This window comes from Uranotaenia lowii, chromosome 1 (genome assembly GCF_029784155.1).
Source record: "Uranotaenia lowii strain MFRU-FL chromosome 1, ASM2978415v1, whole genome shotgun sequence".
NCBI lineage: Eukaryota > Metazoa > Arthropoda > Insecta > Diptera > Culicidae > Uranotaenia > Uranotaenia lowii.
The window spans coordinates 46290661-46311781 of record NC_073691.1 but is presented as its reverse complement, the minus strand read 5'-3'; the positions used below and the strand labels follow the sequence as shown (position 1 = coordinate 46311781).

General features: G+C 38.4%; 1 protein-coding gene across 3 annotated transcripts in view; it reads right to left on the bottom strand.

The window, feature by feature from the left end:
• Positions 1-20626, bottom strand: part of LOC129740284 (histone deacetylase 4-like) — a 198149-nt gene extending 177523 nt beyond the window's left edge. Inside the window, exons 1-2 of one of the 3 annotated variants that reach the window (XM_055731898.1) lie at positions 19494-20626; positions 15658-15704 (exon numbers count right to left, since the gene is read on the bottom strand). In XM_055731898.1, coding sequence (XP_055587873.1) covers positions 15658-15694 — 37 coding nt within the window. In that variant the 5' untranslated portion in view covers positions 15695-15704; positions 19494-20626. The remainder of the gene's footprint in view (positions 1-15657; positions 15705-19493) is intronic. The other 2 variants (XM_055731894.1, XM_055731897.1) reach the window with 2 other exon arrangements.
• Positions 20627-21121: the final 495 nt, after the last annotated feature.

Genomic DNA, 21121 nt, shown 5'->3' with positions numbered 1-21121 from the left:
AACAGAAAAACTTATATTTCTTGTTTGTAAAATGTTATCGGTCCAGTAAATGCGAGAAATGTTAGAAATTATTCTTTTAGACAGTTGTTCGATTTCGGCATGAGCATCAAAATCGAACCGTACAACAAACGAAAAGGTCTTCTATTTACGTTTCTCGATCTTGTATCCAAGGTTGCGAAATCTCATGAGATTGAGATTTTTTTGAGTGAGATTTTCCCTTTTTGAATCTCAGTGTGATGCTAGGTAATCTCATCGTGAGTATCACAAACGGTTTTTGTCTTGAATGTCAACGCTTTCTCAGACTGAGAATCACGAGCAGAAAAACTACTTTTTGGAAGGCAGAGATGCCATGGAATAATATTTGTGCAAGCTCTTGAAAAATGAAACAAGTTTTATAGTTCAGAAAAAGCTGAACATACCACGACTTTTTAAAAACTGTCAGTTATACGTTATACTTGATGAATGTCAAGGGCTATCGAGTGAGGTTCTTCCTTTTTGAATCTCAGTGTGAAACGTTAACGTTGATTGTGAATGAAAGTTTTGATTTTAAAACATCTTTCTGAAGAATGTATTATCATGACTTGTAAGAATCTGATTATAATATTTATGTCTTAGTTTAATGAAAGTTTTACAGAATGAGCAAAAAGTTTTTAATGACCAAATATCGCTCGTATTCAGAAGATTTAAGACATGCAAGTTATGAAATTGTATTTCCTACAGTAATGTACTTTTAAATTTCTTAAAAACGTTGATGCAAAGTTTTGCAATCATGGAAAAGAACCGCAAACATTGAAATGCCCAATCTCAAAATTCTTCAAAAAGCCCCCAATGGCTTAATGTGCTTGCCAGAAAAAACATCTCAAATCTTTTGGACATTACAAGAAACTATAAAAAATATAGCAAAATCTGAATTGCTAAATATTTGATTATTATAAATATTAACACAAAAAGTACCGCAAAGACAACTAAGCTGGGAAACACTAAAATTCAGAATTAAAATTATAAGGATCCACCGGGCCTAATTTTACTAATTTAGTATCTTTGAATTATAGAAAGTTTTATGGTCAATTTTGCAAAAAAAAGTTTTGTGATTTTATTTATAGCATTCGAGCTATGCTTTGCTTTTACTTGTAGCGACAACCTTAAAAAAAATTTAATTAACAGGTAGCTATGTAGAGTTTTAATATGACTGAAGAAAATAGTTTCTTAATCTTCCAAACAAATTAAATTTTAAAATATAAAAATTAAAAAACAGATTGTTAACAACCAATAACCATTCCAATTAAATCGCATGGCATCCCAGCTTATGCAACCGGCTGGAATCGACCACATATGAAAAGCATTTATGAAACAAATAAAAAGTAATGAAGAAATATCAAAATTTTCTCTTTCAAATGGAAGCGGTGGTTTGTAGCTTCTATCCTAATGGTTAATCTTTTTTATTTCAATTTAAAAAAGACATTTTAATGATTTTTTATGCATTTTAACGATTTTCTTTTTCAAGAGAAGGAAAGCCGGTTTTATTTGCACCGGTTCACAGATCTTTTTCAAATATTATCTCGACTCGCGTGATGTTTGAAATTCCCTGTGGGAAATTTCTGAAGTAGAAAACATGATCGTTGCACCAGAAAGTAGGATATGATTCATACCAGCCTATCTAATGTCCGATAAATTCACTTATTCTATTAAGAGCGTTTCCAGAAAATTTATTGAATTCTAAATAGTAAAAAGAATATGACAGAAATAATAATGTGCCATTGAATATTAAGATTGATGAAATATTATTGTACTACCATTTGGAGTAATTGTAAAATCGCTTCTTTTGTTAAGCGGCCTTATTTCTAATTTTTTGATTATTATCCTATGAGCTTTTAGACACATGCATCAGAGATGAATTGTTCTTTAATTATCATAGCTGGATTTTTTTTAACGATTTTTGAGTACGTTTAAAAATGCCCTCCAAAAGAAATTCGTGAAACCCTTGGAAAAAACACTGTTCAATTTTATTAAAATGGCTAGTTTAGATTGTTAATTGATCATTCACAGCCTAGTACATCATTTTGAAGTGGTTTTTGTGAAATCGGGAATGTTAAGATTGGTTTCGAAAATTGGTTTTCTCTACGGTTGTTCCGGATCTTTTACAGTCTCTAAGTGACTGTTCTGCAGAAAATTGCACCACCAATGAGTAGTTTGGAACAGAAAAGGGATGTCAAGGACCAAGGACGTTTAAAAAAAGATCGTTTGAAAAGAGATTTAAATAAAAGTTGAAACAAAGGGCAGCTTATCACTGACATCACGGCTTCTATTTTTTTATTTAGTTGATATAAAAAAGTAGGTTTTAATTCTGAATGTATAGATGCATATTTGTTAGAATACATGATCTTTATTAATATTTCCAAATTTAGATATCCTTCACTCGTACACAACATGCTCTGAAGAAGGGACCGCATGAAATTTGATGACTGTGATCATATTACAGTTCAACATATGTTTTTTTTTGTATGTCAACAGCCGAGAAAATACAAAAAAAAACCTAAAAAAATCTGAGTTTTGACCTTTTTTTAGTAAAAATTTCAGCCCTTGAGAGTTAAAACAAATATCGATTTTTCTATTAATGTATTCTATGCTTAGCTAACTAAGCATATTTTACTGATTTCAAATAGCCAGAAAATCGATTAGAAATGTTGCTATTAATCCCATATTATGTTGTAGCTTTTAATTTTGAAAACCAACAAAACGTCAACGACTGAATTTTATATTTTTTTATTTAAGTCGTCTTGACTATGAAATTATGTTATAAATTGTTTAGTACCAAAGCGCCGTATTTGCAAATAATATTATAAAATTAAAGTGTTGTTCTCAACATTTTTAAGGTAGTGTGTTGTGTACATAGACACTTTTTAAAACATAGGTACCACGAGCTTTAACACTTTCGTTATTAAAAAGTTTCAATAAAGTCCAATCATTAAAGCGCTCTTATTTTCTTTATATCAAAGCGTTTGGAGTCGTTCAACTTGGCCTGTCGCTAGTGTGAAAAGCTAATCACATTATATGATACATTCAAATATTCCATAGATTCGTTACAAATTTTACTGTCGTCAAAAAATAGTAGGGGAAAAAGTGGGGAATATAGCTGAAGATTTCTCTAATGGGATTCTGGATTTCTGATTTTTTTCTAGATGTGATGCTCAGTGAATTTCGTTTGACATCGACAGCTTTGAGCATCACAACGAAATTCATTGTGCTGCTTAATTGATACTCATCACGGTGAGTATCAATTTCAAATGATTATCTGAAATCTTGCAACTCTGCTTGTATCCTAACTGTTTAATTTTTTCTGCTTCAAAGAATTGTACACATTGTGCACTCCAAAAATGGTATTTGTAGAAATGTTTAAAGATGATGTCGGAAATTTCAAATTATCTCTTGATTACTAGGACGTGGCCAGCGCCGTTATTGACGGTTCAAAGAGAGAGTATCAATTTTGGACATTGTGAATGTGACATTAATCCCAGATATCATTATTTTAACCTTTGATCAAAATTGATGGCCTCGGTCAATCACGAAGTAGCATCCATTGGCGACGAGCAACTCCAGCAATCATGGAACTCAAAATTTTTCGATCGTTGCTAAAATTTTATTTCGGATACAAATTAAAAACATCTTTCATTTCATTGTTATATGTATGAAGCCTTTTTAAAGTCAATCAAGCTAAGCATAGCTAAGCTTGTGATGTCAGAAATGTTCAGGAGTTTTACAATTAAATTTGATAAACACTAGAATTATATCTGTCTAACCCTATACTGAATGAATTATGAATCCGTTAAGAATTTATGGGTCTGGCGATAGGAATAACTTTGTTGACTTCTAACTAATTTATGCCAGTATAGTACTAAATTAAGCAAAAAAAAATGTAAGAAAAAACTTCGAAATCATATTTCGGCTCGCATGCAAGGGTTAAGAACAGGGCCGGATTAAGACGTCGAAGGGCTCGGGACAATTTTTCTAGAGAAGCCCCTTTTTTTATTTAAATTAAAGATAAATCTATAACAGTTTGTAAAAACAAAAATTAGTTTATTTATTCTAGAAACAAGTAATATTTCTGCTTAAAAAATGAAAAATAAAACGGCAGATCGTTTATTCAAACTCGAGAAATCAATCTTGTTTAAATATTCATCCTCACAATTCAGTTGAAAAAGTCGATGTCAAAATTAAAATCAAAATTCTTCGTTAGAAATATATTTTTGAATCACAAAAATCTTATTCAAGAGTTATTGTCTCAAATAATTGTGCAGAACAATAATTTAAAAAAGCAAGTGGCATCAGCATCTAAAATTTAAAATTTGATATAGAAAATCTCAGTTAAATTCGTCCTGATAAAGATTCAAAATCTAAAATAATACCATACATTAATATTCGTTTTCTCAAACAAAATCTAGGATTGAAGAGCAGAATCTCAATTATGTTCTGAGGAATGATTCAAATTACAAATTAATGCTATAGAATTTAAATAGTCGACAAAATTAAAAGAACAATGAAGGTTTTCTTATAAACACTAGAATTTAGATACTAAAACAGCCAATAGATAAGCAAAAAAATTAAATTTTCGAATCGTTATTATTTTTATTTTTTATGCAATTCAGTGCTAAAAAGTTAACTTTTAGACACTGAGAACAGTATCGAAAAGATCTACTTGATCCTAAATTTTCAGTCATTTGGCATGGTAACTAACATATGGATATTTGTTGAGATGCACTTCTAGTAGGTCAATTGATAAATTTTCAGAAGAACTTTCCGAATATGCATAAAACTATGTATGCTACTCGTTGCAAGATTCTTCTTTTTCAGCACTCGACGTATTTATCGAAATAATTCCCGTGGAATAAATTTATAACTCGTGCTAAAGAAATTAATTCTTCAACTTGTTGGTATAAATAACCGATTAAAAACCGTTTACCAAACATTGTTTTTGCATCGTTTCAAAGTTCTATTTGTTGAACTTGGGAATAAAGATCTCTTTTTTGAATTCTGATTTCAAAAGTTAAAAAAATGGACAACAAGTTGCATTGATTTAACAGTTTTGCGGGTTATTCAACAGCATATCAAAGTTTGAGATATAGAAAAATTAAAAACATTTATTCAATTCAGATTCACCCAATGTATTTTTATATTTTAAATTTTTATATTTTAAACAGTTTCTTGGGGATGAGTTATAAAAAAACTTTTCCGGTTAATGATAAAATTTAAACATATTGTGTAATGTTTGCTTAGAAACAACCCCTGTATCAGGAAAACAAATCTTATAAGTTTCTTCAAACACATGCTAAGCTAAGCTTCCTTTAAGGATTTATGCTAAAACCAAGTTGACAATTAAAGTGTCAAAATCAAAGAGAGAGACTTAACAGTGCACATAAAATTTACTGAAGCTATAAGCTTAATTATAAAATGCAGATAACAATAAAAGAAAATTATATGTACATGGTTTCAAATCTGTAAAGCCTTTGTTTCAAAAAATTATTTTGACGTTCTGAGTTCGAAGCATTTGTAAGATTCTGTCAAATCTAGTGATATTGGGTTTTGGTAAGGAGATTCTAATCTCATTAAGAAAAAAACAACAACAACAAAAACACTTGATTCATTTTGAAAAAAAAATATTCCAAAACATCCTTAAATTCTCATTTTTCACCAGACTATATTTATTACTATACTAAAGGACGCCTCAGTTTTCTCAGAAGTTAAAACTAGTCGTGGTCTTTCAAAAAGTTGATCATTGAAACGAAACCTTCGATTTGAGTATCTTATAAATGTTCTAATAATAATAATATTCATTTAAAACCCTTTAATATAAATGTAATTCAGGTCAGTAGAAATGTTCTAAAATGTTGCTAAAAAATTTAAAAAAATTATCCTTAAATGTCAAAAACTACAGCTGCCAGAGAAAAAAACCAAACTTCATATTTGGATATGCCACCCGTTAATTTTGTTGCCTTGTGATATCGAAAAGAAATTAGTAAAAATACTCAATTTTATTGCAATAAATTTTTTGTTTTGTTTAAATATTTCACACAAAATATATAACTGTATATTTCAAGTGAAGTACCATTAAATATTGAATCATTTTAACATTTTAAAAAATACTGCATAGTGCCTTCTATCGACATAAACACACCCTCATTAAAAAAAATCTTAAAAATTCTGTACAATTTTGCTTAAAAATTCATATGACTATTTGGAGTACATTTTCTGTGGAATATTCTAAATTTTATTTCAATTTTTGTCAAGGTTTTCGCACCATTTCGAAGGAATCCAGAAAATTTCGCTTTTTAAAGCTTGAATATGTAGCTTTAAAAAGCGAAATTTTCTGGATAAATTATCACCAGTAATCGAAAAAAGTTAGTTTTGAAAGTACAACTTGAAATAATAGATCAGGACCCCGAGATGGTTTTTTTTAAACAATGCGTTTCATAGGAGATGGTTTCCCTTTTAACTCATCAATGTTTAATTTATTATTATAAAGCTTTAACTCTCCAATTTAGCTCTATTATTGGAAAATTGTAATATAAGCATCTTTCTAAAATTCCCAAATTAAGAGTAGAGTCCCAAACAAAGGATAGAGTCATTCTTCGAGGCAGTTTTAAACTCTGGGTTATGGTAAAATTTGTGATTTTTATTCAATTCAGATGGGTTGGAGGCAAGGTTGCCGAAATCACAGAAAAATCTATAATTTCACAGAATTTTGAGCTAATTTTCTTCACAGAATCTGTGTAACAGAACACAGAATTTTAGAAATATTCACAGATTTCACAGAATTTTGAAATTGATTATTCTCAAGTAAAATGTAAAAAAGACGCAATTTGACAGGAATTTTGAATGAAATTAATGGTAAAAGCATCACAGAAAACCGTCACAGAATGTTTATGTGAAAAAACAGAAAGTTAGATTTTTTTTGGTCAAAACACAGAATTTTTTCTGCAACCTTGGTTGGAGGTTGAATCCCTGATCTTGGAATCAAAACTGAATTTCGGTTTCCTTTTGTAAATTTTCCCGGTGTTGGGACTAAATTTCCGTTTTTTCCGGTGTGATTTTCAAATCCCGTTTTTTCCCGGTTTTCCCCATTCTGTGGCCACCCTGTATATTCCTACAACAAGCGTCTATGGCGAGAGCAGTAGCGATCGTAATAATCGAATAAAGTGACAACTTTCTAAAAAATCTATGTAAAACGAGAAAAAAGAAAACTTTAAACCGCGTTTTTTAGAAAACAGCTTCGATGCACGTATAGCTCATTGGCTCTAAGGGCCTCATATGTCACTTATATAGCGTACTATCTAATGTAAATTAAATTGTTATCCACAATATATGTTTCGCCACTTAATATTTTAGAACTTATGAAAATTTGTGTATGATTCTTTTGCAGGTTATTGAGGCATCTCGGGAAAAATTTATTGAAAATATACGCTAAGTTACAAACAAGGTTGCCGAAAAAAGTTATGTGTTTTTGCGAATAAAAACTCTGACTTTCTGTGATTTTAAACAACAATTCTGTGATGGTTTTCTGTGATAGAAATTGCATAAATTGCATTGAAAAGTCATGAAAAATAAAGTTTTTTTACATTTTACTTGAGAAAAATCTTCAATCATTACCAATCTTATAATTTTTTTCTCAAAACATAGTAAGTATCAAATTCAAAATTTATGTTGACATAAAAATTTGAATTTTTGAAATACGTTCAAAATTTAAAAAATCTGTGAAATCTGTTAATATTTTCTAAATTCTGAGTTCTGTGACACAGAATCTGTGATGAAAATTCGCTCAAAATTCTGTGAAGTTTTTGATTTTTCTGTGATTTCGGCTACTTTGATTACAAATCCTTAATTGATTTATATTTTAGGAGGGCCCCGTCCTAATTTAATTTAATTTATCGAATAGGGAGCATTAAAAAAATTACCATGAAGTCGCAGGTTTCAGACCCTTGTCCTAGTCGATTGCTGAAAATCGGTAAACACTTTGTATCAACTAATAGCTGACGTCTGATAGTGGCTCCAGAGAGAGTTTATTTTCGGGATTTTCTCTGATGGAATCAATAACATTTTTTTCCCTACAAGCTTGAGATTTTTTGAGATACATGTAAACTAATCCATTATTTATATTTGTTTTACTGAAAATCTAAGAATGTTATTCCTCCCCTCAACAATTATAAGTTTTCGAAACTGAATGCATACAGAGTACTATGGCATCGTGCATTTACATGGTATCCTATATGCGAGTTGGAAAAAAAATCATTTGAATAAGACGGGATTGTTGAACGATGAAATCGATTCCTATTTTGGAAAGATAACGAATAACCAATTTTATCATTAGTATGCTTTGTATAGTACGTGGCGACCGTCAAAAATAGGTTTAAATGGATTTTGAGCGGTTTTTATTTCCTTTAAATTAAAATGCCAATTTTTGATCACAGAAACAGAAACGAGCATTTTACTTTGTAGGTTAAACCAAAACAAGCCGAAAATTGCTCATGCCGGTCCAGCTAATTTATTTATCGAAAACTAATCAAAATCCGCCATTATTCAACCAACAAAAATAAAACCAACATCACAAATCCTCATCGTTGTTGACCGTATGAGTAGTGTTGTAATGTTGTGCTGTTTTTGCCCACAGACGAACATATTTCCACTAATGTCCTTTAGGTCGGCAGGACTCGGGCCAACGGCAACGGCAGAAATTCACCACCATTTGACACTCGCACACTTCCGACCGGGGAAATGGAGGAGGGAAATGTTCCGGTCTATTTTTAGTGAGTCCCGACACAGGCATATAACTTATTCTTCATTTCTCCATGGCCGATCAAGCCCGGTCCAGTTCAGTGCTGCCAACTGTCGGTTTAACCACTAAACCGGCTCGAATCCGATTTGGTTAATTGGTTTAAGAAAATTTTGGTTGAACAAAAAAACAAGGTTCAAAATTATTCTTCATTTGAAAGGAAACATTTTTGGAAAAGTTACGTATGGGTACGAAAAATTTCAGCTTCGTTCCGGTCTAGTATCAACGCAAAGTTTTATATTGAGCTGGCCTTGGGCGTATGGTCTTTGCCATTTTTTTTTCTCTTCTTCGCCTCACTCCGGTAAGTGGTTTCCCAGGAATCGGAAAAAATCCAGGGGTAGGGCTAGCTTTTGCACGAACCTTTCAGGGTAAGATAAGCAGCCCTCCAATGTCCACCCGATGCTGTCGGCAAATGATTCATTGGATCGTAACTGTTCCCCAAAATTGGACCCACTACCCCAGACGGCGGGGCTCAAGCAAATGGAACTTGTTCGTTCAGCGCAAAGTTGCAAATGATGTTGATATTTTATTGTTGTCACTACTGGTTTGCTTATCGTTTTGTCTAGCTCTAGCTAGCTGGCTGCCTTATTGTTGATGGTTTTCTTCCGAAGAAAATTCTGCAAATGTCAGCTGGACAAACAACGCCTCTTTCGGATTATTTGCCATATCGGTACTTTTTCGTTGGCTCACTACATACTAACAATGGTGTCTTTTCTGGTTTAGAAAAAACAAATTCCTAGAATAAAAATTGGTAAAAATATAAATTATCAATTGATTTAACTACAAAACGATTTCTCAACAAAACTGTCTTCATATATGCTTCAACAACAGATGGCAAAGCTTACATTATTTTACATACATACAAACACCAACACACATTCCAATAAACAAAAGGAGGAGGCATATCCTCGGCAAAGTTTTTCGATATTTACCTATCCGAAGGAAAGGAAACCACATCGTGTACCTTTAAACGACCCAAACATCGCATAAGGAAGCGGGAGGACACGAAACAAAACAACGACGACAGACCTTGAGAATAAATAATAACATACATTTGTGCTTGACTTTCTCATGTGTTGTATGTAGCCAACAAACAACAGTGTATGGACTTCTAGTAGTGGATCTACTACTGTGTGGTGCCTTGAAGAGTATTTTGTACAGAGAACTGTTTTAATTTTTCACGTTTTATTACACTCCAATCAATATTTGAGTTTTACCGGGGAAGGATAGTTAAAGAGAGCAGGTATCGTACTAAGGTGGGCGGAAGCAATTGTTTTCGGAAACGTTTCTTAGACCATCATCCTGTATAGGCTCTGGTTTTGCTTCCAAACAGAGTAACCTTTTCAATGACAAATCGTCTGAGAAATTTCAAAACAATTTACAGACTGGTCAGACTAGGGCTGTATATAAATCAGTGTACAGTTGTTCGTCTTAGATTAGACAAAGCGTATCCTGTATGTTGCTAACAAAACGGTAGTCACTTGCCTAAGGCATTGCCTCGAAAAAATACAGAAATTTTGATTGCATTAATGGAATCTAATGAAATTTAGCAGAATTATTTGGTAATTCCTACATTTGGTGCCATAAGAATCTGAATGCAACCCGAATGACGATATAAAATTGAGTACACCAAGCTCTTGAGCGAGTCCATCGCGATTTATCAATGAATTCCTATACCTCTAAGAATTCAAAAAGGGCCAAGATTTGAAACAGGGGGCCACAATTGGGAGCATTTTAAGTCAACATTTTGAAAGCTTTTATCTCAAATATATCAAAGATCTAAACTCAAAACTTGTTTTTACTGCAAACTAGACAAATAAGCAACCACATTTGTTGAATGATATTCAAACGTGCAGGTTACGTATTACTTAATTATTTTCGTAGCATTCCGTCTCACGACATAACTTTACGAACAAAATTCCTAAAACTCACTCGGTCCATGACAACCGTTCTCCAATTTCTCGGACATCTCACATTCGCCAGATTACGCTACACTTGGTCTACCTCGCTCGTTGCGCCCCTGCTCGTCTCGTTCCTACCGGATTCGTAGCGAACACCTGTTTTGCAGGACAGTCGTCCGGCATTTTCGAAACATGTCCTGCCCAGCGTTTCCGGACAGCCTTCACCACCTTCTGGATAATGGGTTCGCCGTAGAGTCGCGCGAACTCGTGGTTCATCCTTCGCCTTTACACTCCGTTCTCCTGTACGCCGCCAAAGATGGTTCTTAACACTCGTCCCTCGAATACTCCGAGGGTACGCAGGTCCTCCTCGAGCAATATCCATGTCTCGTGCCCGTAGAGAGCAACCGGTCTAATGAGCGTCATATACAGGTTACACTTCGTACGAGGGCTCAGTCTTCTCGACCGCAGTTGCTTGTGGAGTCCATAGTAGGTACGACTTCCGCTGATCATTCGTCGCCGAATCTCACGGCTGGTGTCATTGTCTGCGGTCACCAGTGAGCCGAGATAGACAAAGTCCTCGACTACCTCCAGCTCGTCACCGTCGATCGTGACCTTGTTATAACTGGACAAGCGAGTTCGGTCGGTCTCGGATCTGCAGGCCAGCAGGTGCTTCGTCTTGGACGTATTAATCATTAATCAAAACCATCCTGCTTCGCGTTTCAGTTTGCGGTAGATCTCCTCCACCGCCGCAGATGATCTGCCGACTACATCAATGTCATCGGTAAAGCAGATAAGTTGACTGGATCTGTTCAAAATTGTGCTCCGCATTTTGCACACTGTTCGTCGAATAACACCTTCTAGCGCCACGTTGAACATCATGCAGGATAGAGCATCGCCTCGTCAAACCCCCTTGCGCGATTCGAATGAACTCGACAATTCACCCCAGATCTGCACGCAGCACTGCGTTCCATCCACCGTCACCCTGATCAGTCTGGTCAGCTTCCCGGAAAAGCCCTTCTCGTCCTAGATTTTCCATAGCTCGTCACTGTCGATCGTGTCGTATGCGACTTTGAAGTCGATAAATAGATGGTGCGTAAGGACTCGGTGTTCAAGGCGCTTTAACTAGGAGGATTTGCCGTTATGTGAAGACCTGGTCCGTCATAGACCGCCTCTTCATAAAGCCGGGCTGACGACTTCCCACGAATCTGTTTGCTTGTGGCGTTAGGCGGCGAAGTACAGGGTCCGGCAATTGAAGTGCTACATCGAAATAAACATAGAAATTGATCAAAACAACAACTTTTTATTCCAAATTCATTCAATTTCTCTTGAAAACAAATTACTTTTTCAAAATTCACTGGTAAAGTTCGACTTGTTCGCCCTTGAGTTTAACCACTCGTCGCAGACGGCCGAGGAACGCATCGTATGAGGCCCGCAGGTGTTTTTGTGGTATTTTATCCCAGGCTGTCACGAGATGTCACTTCAGGACCTCCACACCTTCATGTTTCTTAGAGCAGACTTCGGCCTCCAACATACTATAAACAGCGAAGTCCATAGGTTTCAGGTCTGGCGAACTCGCCGTCCACTCGGAGCTCGGAATGAACCCTGGAAAATGTTGCGCAATCCAAAGTTGGATTTTCTTCGCTTTGTGAACTAGCGCTGAGTCCTGTTGGAAAACTCAATCCCTGGAACCAAAATGTCGACGTGCCCACGGTTCGACGACATTCTGTAGAACTAGTCCCCGATATGTGTTTTGGTAGTGCAAAGGCGCAAACGGATTCTCCACCGAAGAAAAGGACTGATCCAAAACACACTAACTGCTCTTCCTCCGATTCAGAAATGGATGTTAATAGTGATCAGAGCCATATTAGAAAACCCCCCATCTTCACTTATGTGAAGCAGTGTAAATCAGCCACTGTCTCTCATGATAGAAAGCCCAAACCTAACCCTTTCCCGTTACCCATTCCAAATAAACCCAAATTTAGATTTAAAAAATAGAATTACTATATGTTGACCATCGGCAAACAAAAACTTTATATAAAGTGAAATGCCTTATTAATTAAGTGTTAAATAAAAAAAAATATGTGTTTTGGTCGATCTTCACTCCTTCAGGGAAAAAAACCAGCGGAGTTCGGCCATCACGGGTGATTCCGGCCTAAACCATCTCCGTTGCTTGTTTTTGTCGCCGGGTGGCCGTCAGCAAGTCGGCATGGCTTCGTGATCTGTCTGGCAACCAAACTTTGTCGTTCTGCTTATTCACGAACTGCTGTACGGTGAAGAGTTTCTCGTAGGTAAACACGATATTCTTCAACCTTCTTTCTACGGCCCTCTTCAGCAGCGCTTTCGCTCTTTTTACCCGTTCTTGTTTCTGCTTCACCGTAAGGCCTTGAACCTTTTGGATCTTGTAGGGCTTGGTTTATCTTTCAGGATCCGACGGAGACTTCGATCCGATATTTTGAGATCCTCTGCCAATTTAATGGCACTACGGCGAGGATTTCTCTTAAGGCGCTTCTTGACGATTTTCGCCATGACAGGTGTCACCACAGTAGATCGGCGTCCTCCACCATACCGTTTTTGGCACTTCCGGTCTCCAGGTATCTTTTAACTGTACGGTATACAAAACTTCTGCACACATTTATATCGGACAGCTCACGAACCTTCTGCCGTTTGCCAGCTAGGAATAAGGCAACCACAGCGCTACGTTTCTGTTCGAGATCTATTTTTCCGGATAACACCTGATTACAAAAGCAACACTTACATCCAATGATAGCTAAGACTTAATGTAAACAAAGCGACGACGTTCAATACTGTTTCGTGAGCAACGAAATAATTACTGTTGAAGTAATGTAGCAGTTTTATTGCCGGACCCTGTAGGTTTCGGGACAACACGTTGTAGGCGGCATTGAGGACAGTGATCGCTCGGTAGTTCTCATAGTTCAATTTGTCATACTTCTTGTAGATGGGGCATATTGCACCCTCCTTCCACTCCTCCGGTAGCTGTGATCCGGATCATCAACTGGTTCCTGTGTCGGCCAACTTCCCCGCCCCGTTTTGATAAGTTCAACTACGATGCCGTCCGTCCCAGCCGATTTGTTGCTATTCAGCTGACGAATGGCTTCCTTAACTTCATTCATCGTTGGGAGTGGCTCCTTTACGTCGTTGGCAACGCCAGCGATATAGCATCCCCCACCTGTTTGGTCTCCTGCATTAGCGCCGTTCAGGTGTTCAACGAAGTACTGTTTCACCTTTTAATCACCTCAAGATTGTCCGTCAGTATGCCCCCGTCCTTATCCCGGCACATTTCGGCTTACGACACGAAGCCTTTGCGGGATGCGCTGAGTTTCTGATAGAACTTTCGTGTTTCTTGGGAACGATGCAGCTGCTCCAGCTCCTCGAGCTCTTCCTCCTCCAGGCGGCGCTTTTTCTCCTGGAAAATTCGGACTTGCTGCATCTTCCGCTGTCGGTGATTTTCCACGTTCCGACAGGTGCCTCTTTGTACTACTGCCGCCCGCGCGGCGTTTTGATCGTCCATCACCCTCCTACACTTCTCGTCGAACCAATCGTTCATTCATGTTTGTTCCACATAACCGATGACGTTCTCCGCAGCACTGTTGATGGCTATCTTGATGGTACCCCAACAGTCCTCGAAAGGGGCTTCGTCAAGCTCGCCCTCTGCCGGCAGCGTTGCTTCGACCGATTGCGCGTAGTCTGCCGCGACCTCAGGTTGCTTCAGTCGTGCGGTATTTTACCGAGGCTGGCGTCGGTTTCGTATGTTGTTCACTACGAAGAGTTTTGGGCGCATCTTAACCATCACCAGATAGTGGTATGTTGGCGCCTCGACAGAATCCGACGTCGATGATGTCCGAGAAGTGCCGACTGTCTATCAAAACGTGGTCGATCTGTGATTGCGTTTGGTACGGTAATCTCCAGGTGTACTTGTGTGGGAGGCGGTGTTGTCCTCCTGGCATGTTAAAATCCCCGATGACGATCTTGATATCATGTTTTGGGAAGCGGTCGTATTCACGCTCCAGCTGCGCGAAGAATTCGTCTTTGTCGTCACCGGTACTTCCAAGATGGGGGTTGTGCATAAATAAAAGCTGTTCCAAGCTCGTGTGTGTTGCCGCAGCTCTGGTAGATGGCACGACCATCTGGGTACGTTCGTACCGTGGAGCCCTCTCAGCATACCTCCTGCAGCGCTACGATGTCGAATTTGCGGCTCTTCAATTCGTTGGAGAGCATGTGGGTACTGCCCATGAAATTTAGAGATCGACAGTGCAATGTTCCGAGTTTCCAATCGCTAGTCCCCGCAGCCACCCTCTAATATACATACGTATTTTTTAAAAAGCTACTCTGTGGTTTCTAAAGTAGGGGGGTTAAGGGCAATGATTCTTGGAGTACATTTTATGTAAACAAACTACAAACCTATCTTGTACCCCTGGAAAGATATTCGATGTTATACAAAAAATATAATAACCAATAAATTTGTTGATTCATAGAACCATGCGAAAAAAAATTCATGCAAATTCTGGAAGCTCTGGCAATCAAAGCCTGCCATGTTTGTTTACATCTCGGTGGATTTTTTCATTGATATTGAATTTTTATTCCAATCTATTGGAATTTAAATTATTTCTTTGACCATTTTAAGGCAAATTTTAATTAATATTTTTCAAATTTTTCAAGGCACTTGAGAATCGCCGAGAAGTTGTCCAATTTTGGTGAATTGGCTCAATTATTCGTTTCGATTAATAGGTTTTTTTCAGTCCTTGAGAGCAGAAATAAATTTGGCTTTGGGAAGGCTCCGTACAGCTTAGGACTGTCTAACTGTTAGTTAAACTCAAAAGAATGAAACCTTTAGATACTAGAGGTAAGCAAATTTACGATTTCAATAAACAATTAAGTCAACAATACTTTTCTTTTGTAGAAATTTTCTTAACATACCTTGTCTATTGGTGAACTGGCCTTGTGAGTTATCCATATTGGTTAATCTAGGAATGATAGGAAGAAAAACACAAAAAAACATTAAAATGATGACCAATAGTACACGGATAGAAATCTCGGTTATTATAAAATTTCACATTATTTATCCTTTCATTTCGTAAATATTTGGTTGAACTTGAGAATTTTTTCATTGTGTCAAAATGTGTCGATACAGGAAGAATTAGCTATTGCGTGAGGTAATTCACCCACCCATTTTAGATTTCTCATCTGTCTGCATAAATAAAGACTGTATCGAAAACTCTTTAGCAACATTTTCTGTGAATAAAAATGAAATAAATTTTTTATTTGAATTTTTCCTATTCGGTTTATCGAATTTCAGTATGTTAAGTTAGATAGTTAATGGTCCTGCGTCGATTCTCCGATCCGGAGCCAGCGTCTGCACTTGGTCCCAGTCAAGATTCTAGTCGACAGTTCGGATTTCAGCGGCTAGGCTTCGCCGCCACGAGTTTCTGGGTCTGCCTCTTCTTCGATGTCCTTCTGGATTCCAATCTAGCGCTTCTCTGCAAATCTCGTTTTCATCTTTTCGCAGCGTGTGCCCAATCCATCTTCACTTACGTTCCCGAATCTCGATTTCTAGCGCCTTTTGATGACACCGGTGATGTAGTTCCTCATTAGAGATCCAGTTGCCAGGCCACCAAGCGCGGATGATATTCCGCAGGCACCGGTTTACAAATACTTGCAGTCATTTCACGTCGTTACCGCATATGTGCACCAAGTTTAGCACCCGTACAGCAATACGGATTTGACGTTTGAGTTGAGATTCGAATTTTCGTTCGTAGAGATATCTGACGTGAGCGCCAGATGTTCCGGAAACTCGCAAATGCAAATCGGACTTTTCTGATCCTGGTTTCGATGTCTTTCTTGGTACCACCATCAGGCGTTATCTGGCTACCAAGGTATTGGAAGCATTCCACTTTCTCAACCTGTTGCCAGGTACCATGAAACCTGAGGGATTTCCTGTGTTGATCTCCATCGACTTGGTTTTTTTCGACATTGATTTTGAGACCTGCTGTCTTGGAGCTTTCGGTGAGGTCGTCGAGTTTTCTCTGAATATCCGGTTGTGTTTAGCGAGCAAAACAATATCATCTGCCAGGTGAAGGTCGTTCAGTTACCCCATTGTTGAAGGATTCCACGGCAATCCTCGGTTCGGTGCACAGTCGATCGATCCAGTCAGAATCTTATCCATTACGATTAGAAAAAGTAGCGGTGATAAGATACATCCTCACTCCAGCAGTTGCCGGGATTGGTTCGGAAGATACACTGTCGTGCAAGACTTTGCTCGAAAATGCCTCGTACTGTGCTTCGATGAGATGGACTAGTTTCTCTGGGACCCCTCGTCGCCTTAGAGCCGCCCAGATGTTTTCATGGTTAAGTCGGTCGAATGCTTTTTCGAAATCAACGAACACCAGCAGAAGAGAGTCCTGGAATTCGTTGATTTGTTCCAGTATGATTCGTAGCGTTGTGATGTGGTCCACACATGATCGTCCGGATCGGAATCCAGCTTGTTGCCGTCGGAGTGTAGCGTCGGTTTTCTGCTGGATCCTGTTCAGGATCACTTTGCAGAGTACTTTGAGGGCTGTAAACTTTATGCCTGGCCAGTTACCGCCCTCGGTCTGTTCTCCTTTCCTCTGAACCTTTACAAGGATACCCTGCATCCAGTCGGCCGGGAATGTTGCAGTATCCCAGATGTGAGCGAAAAGGCGGTGCAAAATTTGTGCTGACAGGGCAGGGTCGGCTTTCAGTATTTCAGCAGGGATGCAATCGATCCTAACTGCTTTGTTGGATTTCATTTCTTTGATTGCCACTACTATATCAGCCAGCGAGGGCGGCTTCGAGTTGGCGCGATTAATGCGACTTACTGAAGAGAAGGAAGTGCTCAGTCCATCGTTTGAGCTGATCTGTTCGATCGGTCAATAACTGACCTGCTCGGTCTATCAGTGGCATTCTAGCATTTGTCCTTGCACCACTAAGGCGGGGAGAAATGTCATAAAGTAATCGGATATCTCCATTGGCGGCGGCTCCTTCTCCCTCTCCGGTTAGGGAGTTTGTCCAGGCTCTCTTGTCTCGTCTACAAGCTCGTTTAACTGCTTTTTCCAGCTCCGAATATCGTAAACGGGCGGCTGCTTTGGCTGACCCGGTACATGCCTGCTCAATTCCAACTTTCGCCTTTCTCCGATCATCCGATCCTCCAAGTTTCATCCGACATCCATTCACTTCTTCTTCCACAAACTTTACCGAGAGTACCATGGCTCGTCATGATAAAGGCAATCTTGATTCCACACCACTGTTCTTCGAGTGTTCCGTCTGTCGGCAACTCCGAGGCTCGGGATTCTAGCTGTTCAACGTATGCCCTTTTCACCTCTGGATTCTCCAACCGGCGGACGTCGTATCGACACCCGACTTTCTCCTCGCGCCGTTGGACACGCGCAACTCTCATTCGTATTTCGCCAAGGACGAGGTGATGGTCAGATGCAATGTCTGCGTTTCGTTTATTGCGGACATTAAGGAGGCTCCTTCTCCATTTTCGGCTGATGCAGATGCGGTCAGTTTGATTTTCTGTTCGGCAATCTCGGAATACCCATGTGACCTTATGTGCTGGTCGATGGGGGAAGAGCGATCCACCGACCACCATGTTGTTGTTGCCACGAAATTTTATAAACAGCTCTCCGTTTCCCCCCCTAAGATCAGTATGATTAGAAATAATATCATAGTGAACATAAGTCAAAAAATTATGTTCTAAAGAATGCACCTGTTGCTGTTGTCCAGAATCCGTTCGTAAACTTGTCGTACCTTGTTTTTGCTCAAGATTGATGCTCTACTGATTTCTTAGGTACCTTCCGCTTCTTGTACGTCTTCAAGGGGTTCCTGGCCTTGATTCTCTGAATCATCCCAATGCTGGTTTTGAACTTTTTAGCCAAATCACGCATTGATACCGATCGGTTACGTTTGATATGAGTGACTACTTTAGCATCCAACTGGGCCTGACTGGAACCAGGTTTGCTTCCGGATTTAGGCAGGTCCTTCAAGGACGACTCGTTGCCACATTTGTCGATGATATATTTCACGCTTGTGTGGTGTACTTTGAACCGTTTTGCGATTTGGTCGAAGGTAAAACCCTTTTCAGTGCACCAAGTGAGCAGAATTTTCTTTCTAGTTTTGAGATCAATACGAACCATAGCGAAGATGAAAAAACTAATCCGAACAAATTGATCACACAAAACTTTTTAAGCATGTAAACAAACTTTTGCTTGCATGCACACAGAAAAAAGTTCACCCATTTTTGAGTAAACAAGTTAAAAAAAAATTCTAATGACTTTTCGATACAGTTTTTAGACAATTAAATTATTGTTTCGACTAGTTAATTTATTGATTGGTCCAACAGTAGTAATAGGTCAATCATTTCAACTGCTGAAAAGTCGCATATTTTCATTAACGGTCAATAAATTTGTGTTTTTCTGTGTTCGGCAGGATAACTGACTTTCGTGAAGTGTCTTATATCATATTAAAGAATATTCTTTCGATGTTTTTGGGAGTTTTCAAGGAACAATTTAGAATTAAATGTTAAACGTCATTGTTTGTTACCTTTTATATGAAGTTTCCCTTAAGAAATACAACACATTTCCTCTAATCCAAAAGTCGAAAAAAAATGGCACAGTCGAACTTTAAACTTCAACGCCGAAAAACACCATCATTTACCAAATACCACATGCCAAAAACGATTGAACATCATAAAGTAGCCCAAATAGCCCCAATAAATCGCTTGAAACAAAACTGACCTCTAAGCACTTCCTTCAGCTACTACTACTTCATTGCCCGCATGCACTACTTGTGAATTGTAGTTATATTTCTCCAGAGGACAGCAGCACCCTCTGCTTCCGGTCCGGAGTCCGATGTGCCACCAGCGCCCACCTTCCTTTCTTCCTTCGTTACACGTGTTCGTGTATGTGTGTTAGTAGCAGTGGGGGAGGATTGTTTTGGGAATCAGCATCCCACTACGCGCCCTCCGAGACAATGTGGACATATGGATTTTCCCTTCACCCCTTTTTTTTCTTCTTTAAGAAAACAAAGCGAAAAGCCGTATACACTTTCACACCACCAATCGCCACTTTTCTTTTCAGCTTCGGTTGTAAACAAACTACACAGATCTTCTGCCTGTCTGTCACAAGCTTCACTCACACTTGATACTGATATAGCTTTAGCGAAGTGATTGCGTGCACTATCAACTAGGTATTTCCTTTTGCATTACGGCACAATTAGGCTGTAACATTTACACTAATCTCCTGATTACAAATGATCAAGAACGACACTACACAATAGAGTGATTTAGCTATGAACATTTGAATATTTTTTCATTATCGTTTTTTATCGAAAACTTATGAGACTTCAGGTACCTTGCAAGATCCTTGTGCACTGGCAGTACAGAAACCCGATTCAAATTTATACTTTCCCCAATGAAAACATTTGAGAAATTACAGTCGAAACCTCAAAGCTTACAGACCGTCGAATACCGAAATCCAAAACATCATTTTTGGAGCCCTCCTGAACCCCTTGAACATCCCTACTTTAGCACACCATCGTACATGGCCCACCGCCTGCTGCCCGCCTGCCTGCCTTGCCAGCGAGGACGACGAAGAAATTCTTTGCTGCTGCTGTGTGTTGATTCGGATTGACGGTGGTGGAATTTTTGCAACCCGAATTTTTTCTCGACCCAATTTCACCGCCAGCGATTCCCGAAAGCGGAGAACCAAAAGCATCCGGCAATCACTCCAGCACTCGCGAAACTGTTCCAATCAACGAAACGGCGAAAAACACTACAAATTTCACGTAAAATCCCGACTAACGGGGGAGGTAAGATTTTTGTGCAAGATTCACTTGCTATCGTCTTATTCGTTGTCGTCGTCGCCCGTCGTTGATGATTTTTTGATGATGACAACTTGTTCACGCAACCAGCCAGGCTGCGAGAGCAGTAAAATAACAAAAACACTTGCACACATGCAAATGTGCGATCGAGCTCGCGGGGTGTTTGATAGGCCAGTGTTGCCAAAAGGCCACATAAGCATGTGTTACGATTCTCGTAAATCTGACAGCTCGAATCTGAAATAAAAATCATTCACGGAGAAGAATTTCAAGAGATTGTATATTGTGAATTTAAATAAAAATTTTAGAAACGTCGCTGGCGAACTGGCAACAAAAACAGACTTCCGACCATCTAGTACTTCACTTTTCCTTGTCGGAAGTCTTTCGGAAGTCGGAAGTCCGGACTTCCGAAGTAAAATTTAGTGCTGGCGCTATTATATAAGAAACGATCGCAAGGATAACGTATGATTGGGCTTAAGCCTGCTAAAAAAAATATAGCTTGCTCTTTACTCTAACACAGATTTCCATTAGAATGACAGCTAATCGG